We start from the raw sequence: 8,405 nt of genomic DNA on the forward strand, positions 1-8,405 counted from the left end.
GGCAAACTTGCGAATCGCATCGAACATTTGCGTCGATTTCCGATGTTTGTCTAATGGATTTTTTATTGCTAGTTTTTTGTCTTACGGCAGTACCGAGTTGCGGAATCGTCAATTGTCGTGTCTAAACTACTGCGGCAAATTCGAACGTATTATGTTTAACTGTGACGCGAGTACTTAATCCGCAAAGGGCGTGCTAGTGACATATGCTCGTCCCCATACACCACTGCCAACGTTAGTAGAGATTATCGAATTCACACACACCCAGCTGTCTTTTTTTACATAATGAACTCGATGGCAGGAGAACGGCGGCTACGGTTGTGTATGTGCGTCTCGTTCTCTATTTGTGTAGACCCACAATGGAGACCCGCGATGTGTCTCTACGCGCGGCGGCGGTGGCGGTGGTGGTGGTGGTGTCCATCAGGGGTAACTTTATCCTCTCACATCGCGCGCACGGCATAATAATAGAGTCGAAACGCCATTTTTATCTGCTCACTGACTGACTGGCTGGCTGGCTGGCGGACAACAAAAACAGACTACATAATAATGCGCACAGGAAAACCCGGACGCGCACAAGGGGCTAAATCGTTCGACTCTGCGGCCCCCAGGGGTTCGACCGAGAGCACATCCCTTTGTGTTATTTGTGTACGGCGTGTTGTATGCGGGCAAATTACGCGGTGGGAAAAAATAAGTTGGCCGCAACAATTACGAGGAGGACACAGAGAAGCTATTCAATCCGCACATTGTTTTTTGTGCGCTCATTACAACTGACGTGTTCATAATGTACAAGTAAATAGACAATTTTTAATGAAAATTATGACAAAATAACCGGAGTAGATGACTCGACAAGGATGTCAGTTTTTAATATCCCGTGTACAAACGACTCACCTCGTCAGTTGATATTATATCTGATTAAAATTAATCATGTCAAATCTTGTAGCATAAAGAGTTTTTTATTTATTAAATGCCCATATACGACATTAATATGAAAGAGGAGTACTAATAAGAGGAACAATGTATCTTAACATGTAGATCATTTTACGATCAATTCATACTTAATTGTATTTTTCTACTTGCTTTAATTTACCACTCACTATACGGAAAAAATTAGCTTATTACATGCGCAATGGTAAAAAAAAAATTAATTGCCCCAGAAATATATGTTGTGGTTAAGTTCAACATACAAGGAAACACCCTTTTCAAATAAAAAACAATTTAAAAAGTCATTTTTGATTTTAATTACATTTTTTCTTGCAGCCAATTGGGATAATTTTGTTAATTGAAAAAGATTTTTTCTAATAAATATATAATTCACCCACATTGTGATAAAACAGTCTTTAAAAATAGGTGTTCGTTCCCTAGGTAATTGAAATATATCTCAGATAACGACTAAAAAAAAAAAAAAGAAGTAACATAATATGATCCGGGCTTCTTGGGAGGCTAGACATCCGTAATATGGATCTGGTAGCCTATATATGGGCCCTATCTATCTCAAAATGCTGAAAAAAATGTCAACCCAGAGGCTGTATTAAATATTTATGTACTTAGATTTCTAGTCGTTCTGATTACTGTCTGTAATCTGAAATATGTGATTCCAATTAAGTTTCTCATATAGTTATGAATGTATAAACACTGAAGAACTTGTTTGTCAAACAAAAATGAAATACGCTAGTTGAAAAAGTCATTATTATAAATATGAGTTAATGTATTTTACCGTTAACTTTTTGTATAATCTATAAAAATATTGTTTAAATAAAAACTGTGTTCCGTTTTAACGTTTGTATACATAACTATGAACTCAATGAATATATTATTCTCAATTAGTACCCATACATTTCTAATTAAAATTACAGTTACTATTAAAATAATTTGTAATCAAGCATTTGATTTAATGTAATACACTCAATAAGTTCACAAAGAATTGAATGATATTTGCCGAGAAAAACGTGAGAATAAAAATTGATTTCATCGAAACTGTTACACGATCATCACGAGTGTTCTATGAGACTTTTAAACTGGCATTAAAGAGCACAGCAGGGGGGGTGTATTTTGAACTTATGTGAAACGTTACATTCAGTTCAATGTCATCTTTTGAATCTATCCCTCCCCATAACTACACAGATGGATAATCACCGAAGTGGACGTAAACAATATAAATATTTTTTGTAGCGACTTTTGTAGCGTTTTTAATTTCCATTGCACGCAACAAGCATACGTTTAAATTTTGATGAGTTCTTACTGTTTAAAAACAAAAAANGTGGCCACTTTTTGTAGCGTTTTTAATTTCCATTGCACGCAACAAGCATACGTTTAAATTTTGATGAGTTCTTACTGTTTAAAAACAAAAAAATGTGTTTTCAATTCTAAATCGATATATTTAATAAAATTTTAGATAATTAGCCACAAGTGATCAATTTTTATTATACTTATTGATTGCGTTTGTGTCTCTTGGCAACGATCTAGCAAATAAATATTACAAACATGTTCTTGTCTTTTCTTGTGTTATTTTTTATCGTTGAACTGAATATTAACTCGGTGTCGACAGACGTGATAGACAAAGTAGAAGAATTCGTGAAGTCTGTTTTAGCAGCAGCCAATCATAGCGCGTTAGACCTTCCCGAGTATGTCTCTTTAAAACGCTACAAGGATGGGGTGAAAAATGGACGTTTACCCGAAACGCTTAAGTGCAGTCTTAAAGAAATGTTGGCCGTATCCCCAAAGGAAGATGAAAAGGCTTTAGTGGATATGTTGTGGGCGGACGACGTTGAATTATACGACAACTCACAACCATTTATTGGTAAAGTTAGTAGTAGAAAAAATAAAAACCCTCGCAAAACCAAAAAAAATTAGAAAATTAATTGATATTTGATGTGTTTGACATGATCCAACTAAGAAACATTTTAAACATAGTTTTTTTCCATTCCAGCAAATAATCAAATTATTTAGATTGTTCAAATAATTATAAATGTTGATAAAGTAGTATAGTTTAATAATACATTAATCTCGAATAATCGTTTTTGTTTTAAATTATAATTGTTGCCTTTTTTTGAAAAAAAAAAACGCTTAACTTCAAGAGAAAGTAGTTTGAAATAAATAAACGATTTTAACAAAATCTTCTTTAAGTGATAAAAGAATATTAATTTTTTCAAGTATAAAATCGTGAATTATTTATTTATATTCGTTCTACTGTAGTAATAATCTATTTTTTTTCTCGCTAAATGACCTTATAAAGTTTTTATTTCCACAATACTTAACGTCCCGCGGTGTTCAGCAATTATTCAACACCCGCATTCCTGTTTTCGAGCTCTTATACATACTTCAAAAAAAATAAATAGGAGTTTTTGTTAAACCCAATTATATATGCAGTGGTTTCCGCTAAGGACAATACATTAATTCAGGGAAAAAATAACGTGATCTTGGCATATAAAATATATTTAAATTAAATTTTTAAAGAATAATAATTCAATCACAGTAATTTGAATTAACATATTATAATTTGTGTAAAATGTGTTATATAAACAGTTTTATTTTATTGTACAAGATATATTTTCCGAACCCTGTGTCTTGTGAAACAAACAATAGGCAATAAAAATTATAATATATAATTAATTAATAATATTTACAATACTATATAACTTTGGTAAATTTATGCGAGCGCAAAAGGACTCACTGTAAACAGTGACAAATCTTAGCTTTGCTTATGATGGTTTGTAAGTGTGGAGCGGTTTGCAGGTAGTTTGTATATGTGCCGCATATGAACGGCTCGATTGGCGTTTGACCAATGGTCCGGCGAAAGAACAGTTCCACAACGGTACTTTTCGGTATTGCCCGGATACAAGGTAATATTTCTATTAGCTCTTCGTACCTGGAGTCAGGTCGAGCCAGATGGACGTGGTTAACGTGTCGTCTAAGAGCTTCTTTACTTTTCACTGCAAGTCCATCCAGAATGGTTTCGGTTTCCTCTGAACTGCAGCCACGACGATCCTTAATCGATTCTACCAACACACATTAATAGTAAAATCAATATGCGCACGTGATGTATTACAAAAATGAATAAAAAAAAACATAATTATTGTATTATTACCTGATTTGAGTAGTATGATTTCGTTTAACAGATATTGCTCAATGGGATCTACTTGCCGGTGTTTGACGGCCATTAGCGTGTCTTTGAATAGCATAGTCTGTTCTTCAATATCATAAGATCCAAAGTTTGACTTGTGCTCTTCGTGCAGTAAAGAGATGTCGGTTTCAGAAAAATATTGAGCGGCCGTTAAAATAAATAGCTCGTGCCAACTCTCTCGGAGCAATTCGAACTAGAAAGAAAATAAAAAGTTATAGCTCAAAATTCTAAGATGTGTATTAATTTTCAAATTAAGTACCTGGTCGATAAAAGGCAATGTCATTAGCGCAGGAAAACTCTTAACGGTAGATACTGTGACCAGAATGGAGGCGGCCGTTTCATAAACGGCCTGAGTGAGACGCATCGTGTTGAAAAACCTTGGCATGGCGGTAGATATCTACAGAGGACAATAATCAAGTGTTATTTGCAATTATCATAAATAGAGGCTTACATACCTCTGGTTTTAGCGCCGAAAGATAAAGGTGTGAGTCGGGAATGTATCTACTGGGTGGAGTCGAACACGATGTATTAAAATCCGGTGATCTTTTTGGCGTTAAATCCAATGGCGGAGAGTTGGAATCAGACCTGTCTTTAATGTAACAGATTCCTTGTAACTGCCGGCGGACTGTTGATGTCCTCGGACCTCGCTCGTGTTGGACAGCTGTAAATATATTAAAACATTAATAAGTTCTGACGTGTTAACAAAAATTGTGTATCTACTCACCATCCTTGTTCATACCAGCCATCATGCACTTACGAAGCCTACAAGCTCTACATTGGTTCCGGTGAGTCTTGTCCACCGGACACGCACCTTCTGCCTTAGACTTGCATATGTACTGGCGGTTCCGCCTTATTGATCTCTGTAAAATTAACGATTGTTAGATTAAAATGGTAAAATTTTGAGCAGTTCTATAACAAAATGCTTACTTTAAAAAACCCGGCGCATCCGTCACACGCATATATACCGTAATGTTTGCCCGATGAAAAGTCTTTGCACACTTTACACGGAATATCATAGAGGATCCGACCTAAACAAAAAAAATACCGTTTTATCATGTTGATTTATCATCGATGAATGTGAATCGTGGGAAACAGTGATCGGGTGCATGGGAATCGTCATCATCACTGATCATATTCGACCATCAAATGATGACACACAAATTAATGAGCTAACAGTGTTCCTCGACAGATGGACCGTGTGGAACTCTGACGTTTGACGTGCGTGCACCTGATGACTACCGCAATTTTTACCGCCCTCGTCGATCAACTACAAGGGGGTCGTTGTTTTCATGCAGTTCGTCAGTTCCGGTGCACGTATAGCTTTTGTGTGCTCACGGTAAGAAACACAACAACAGGTCCGGAAGTCCGTTCCCCGCCTCTAGTAAAGGCGACTCACGTTCTCATATATCACATGCAATTATTACCGGAGCTNTCATATATCACATGCAATTACTACCGGAGCTGTAAAACAAGTGCATCATTGAAAACCCTATACATCCCACACACGCAATTTAAACAATAAGGGCGTCGTGCCAGAGGGATAATTAGTATCTCGCTAATGCTGCACCAGTGTCATCTGCCATAAAAAACTAAAGTTGCTGTGTGTAATACACAAATATGCCATTGAACTAAACACATTATATGTGTGAGAATTATTCGATACACATTAACTGTAGTGTTAAAAACTAAGGTAAACTAAACGGTACGACTATTAATACTATATGCTAACAAATGGAATTTAATATCTCCATAATAGGTAAGGCATGTTTTTGATAACTGGATTGTCGTATAAAATTTTTACCTGTTTCACCATTAACTCGTTGTATTTTCTCAAACTGGGTTACATGAATTTATATTTTGTATCAAATTAATGGTAATGTGCGTATGAACCAAAAAATTGCCATTATTTTTTTAGCATTTACACAGAGTAATTGATACAAATATGAATTGTTTTATTATAAATACATATAAACGTATAATATTTACGGAAAATTAACTATAAAGTATATTAGATTATATAGGAGTCGTGTACATGTATCTATTTTATTACAAACATTTTAAGTCCATTAAAAAAATATATACCATAGAAAAATAATTGAGGAGATACAAGAAGGGAATTTCTCAAAAAACGTATTTTTTAAACGCGTGACTGAAATAAAACAAAACAATATTTTCTCAAGAATTACTTTAAATATATTTATATTAAAAATTAATTACAGGACTAATCGATTACTTGAAAATGTATTTTTATACGAAATGCCCTTTTGCACTCAACATCCAAATTAAAATGAATGTTTTACTCTCATTTTTTAGAACCATTTAGAAATGGAAATGCATTAATGACAAACGTTTACTGTTATCTATAATATTATGTATTTTTTTAATTATAAATAAATATCGTCAAGTTTTATCTTATGAAATGAAATTCTAATTTGTTAAACATTTAATGGTAAAAAAATGACACATCAATGTGTTTTTAATAGTTTTTAACCTCAGATTATACTTAAGGGTTATTTCAATAATTATTTTTTACATTTTTATGATACACCATTATATAACACAGCTGATAAAAAATAACTTTTCATGGATAATATTTTTAACGTTTAACTTTTAATTTTTCATGTAGTTAAATAAATAGATAGACCATACGAATTATTTGAATACATTAAAACTATGATTTATTGCATCTAAAAAAGGATTTTTTTACGGAAGACTTATTTAGTTTTTATTCTATTTATTTATGTGAAATTTATACGTAGTACATCGTAAAATAGTATGACACATAAAATATTTGGTAAATCCACTTACACACAATGTAATGTTAACTTTATCTATTGTTATTGGTCTATTTATGTATACGTTTATGTTTTCTGATAATTCATCGAGTTTATAAAATGTTTAATCAAATATTTTGTAAGACAAATATTTTGTTAAGATACGCGTTGAAAATATACTAAAAGTATTCAATAGAATTTGTTTATTATTTTACTAGCTTTTTAAAAATATTTAATTAACATTTTTCAAAAACCTTTTAAGGTAAAAGAAAATTAATTTCTGATAAATTCTCTTTTCTAGAACTATTTTTGTGATAGAATGCGTAAAATTCAAATGAAATAAATATTTAGTTTACTTTAGGACCCAGCAGTTAATAAAAACTCTATTAAACTAATCATTAATGAAATTATTAAAGATGTTAAGTTGTACAGATAAATTTATTTGTACGCATTATGTTTAAAAATAAATAGTTTTTTGTTTATTTTGATTAATAATTATTCAAAATCAATACACTTTAAATGAATTAAAACATTATCGACATATTTTTAATGATGCTTTGTATTTAAATGGGAGACACATATGATAATATGGAACTAAATGAAGAGTATGTCAAAAAGAAATGGACAATTTGAATTAAATCTATCAATATGGAAATACTATTTGTAGTATTTCTAAATATTTAATATCCTTTTTAAATAACTTTTTTCGCGAGTCTAAACTAAATCTAAAATAAATATCAAAAGTAAGCTGGGATTTTAAAAAATGAATTCAATATAAACTACATAACATCAGTAGGGCACAACGCGAGAAAACAACGTACTATGAAAGTTTATCATCATAATAATAACAAAGTGTAATGCTAGTATTAGCGATAATTGTTTTTTAAATACACGACGAATTTCAAATGACGCCTATTAATCAAGTAAAAAGTAGTAATATAGTTTTCGTATACAAATAAAATATAATAATTCAGTCGTACAAATAACAAAGTTATTAGTATGTGACTGAGAGAAGACATCAGGACGAAAGACTTAAACGCTGTAGTAAAAAGTTTTTGCATTAAATAGCCGAGTATGAAAAAATACTTACTGTTTGTCGGTTTAGTGGAAGTGTTAGAAACATGTTCTGCAAAGTTTTGCATTCTTAGGCTTGGGTCCATTATAAGACAATTAAATAATTAGTATCCAATATGAAGATGCACAGCAAAAGGATATCCAGTTGGAGTCAACAAACACACCGAATAAATATAACATACACTGACACTGGTCGCGACGTTTGTGAGATCAAAATGTCAACTCGGACAAGTCCCTGAAACGGCAGACACACCGGCGGACCCCGTGGGACATGAACGGGGCGTGTCTCTTGGGGTTGTAACCGAGGGCCGCCATTGGTGCACGAGAAGATCACAACCGGTGTCTCCGAGTAGGGACGCGTTGGGGGTGGGTGTTTTCGTATACAATACACGACGTTCCGCCGAAATATCTTCTGCGAGGTTCTGTTTTTTATTTTTTTA

The 8,405-nt window shown here is 33.0% G+C and overlaps 1 protein-coding gene across 1 annotated transcript; it reads right to left on the bottom strand.

Annotated features, from left to right (window-relative positions):
* Window positions 1–3,442: 3,442 nt before the first annotated feature.
* On the bottom strand, window positions 3,443–8,197 carry LOC126900886 (nuclear receptor subfamily 2 group E member 1-like). Its single transcript, XM_050676903.1, has 7 exons — window positions 7,982–8,197; window positions 5,045–5,145; window positions 4,842–4,977; window positions 4,573–4,778; window positions 4,377–4,514; window positions 4,082–4,310; window positions 3,443–3,992 (listed from the first exon to the last, which is right to left on the bottom strand). The coding sequence occupies exons 1-7, from the start codon at window positions 8,049–8,051 to the stop codon at window positions 3,664–3,666; spliced, it is 1,209 nt and encodes a 402-aa protein (XP_050532860.1). The 5' UTR covers window positions 8,052–8,197; the 3' UTR covers window positions 3,443–3,663.
* Between the last annotated feature and the right edge of the window lie 208 nt (window positions 8,198–8,405).

Source organism: Daktulosphaira vitifoliae, unplaced genomic scaffold (genome assembly GCF_025091365.1).
Source record: "Daktulosphaira vitifoliae isolate Bord-2020 unplaced genomic scaffold, ASM2509136v1 Scaffold_3, whole genome shotgun sequence".
In the NCBI taxonomy this organism is placed as follows: Eukaryota; Metazoa; Arthropoda; class Insecta; order Hemiptera; family Phylloxeridae; genus Daktulosphaira; species Daktulosphaira vitifoliae.

What these genes read in the sequence shown, in the direction of transcription:
- LOC126900886 (XM_050676903.1), bottom strand. Translation starts at nt 8,051, where the DNA reads ATGGACCCAAGCCTAAGAATGCAAAACTTTGCAGAACATGTTTCTAAC. An exon ending in TTCCACTAAACCGACAAACA is followed by an intron (nt 5,146 to 7,981) that starts GTAAGTATTTTT and finishes TTTTTTGTTTAG; the next exon opens with GTCGGATCCTCTATGATATT. An exon ending in GATGCGCCGGGTTTTTTAAA is followed by an intron (nt 4,978 to 5,044) that starts GTAAGCATTTTG and finishes TTAATTTTACAG; the next exon opens with AGATCAATAAGGCGGAACCG.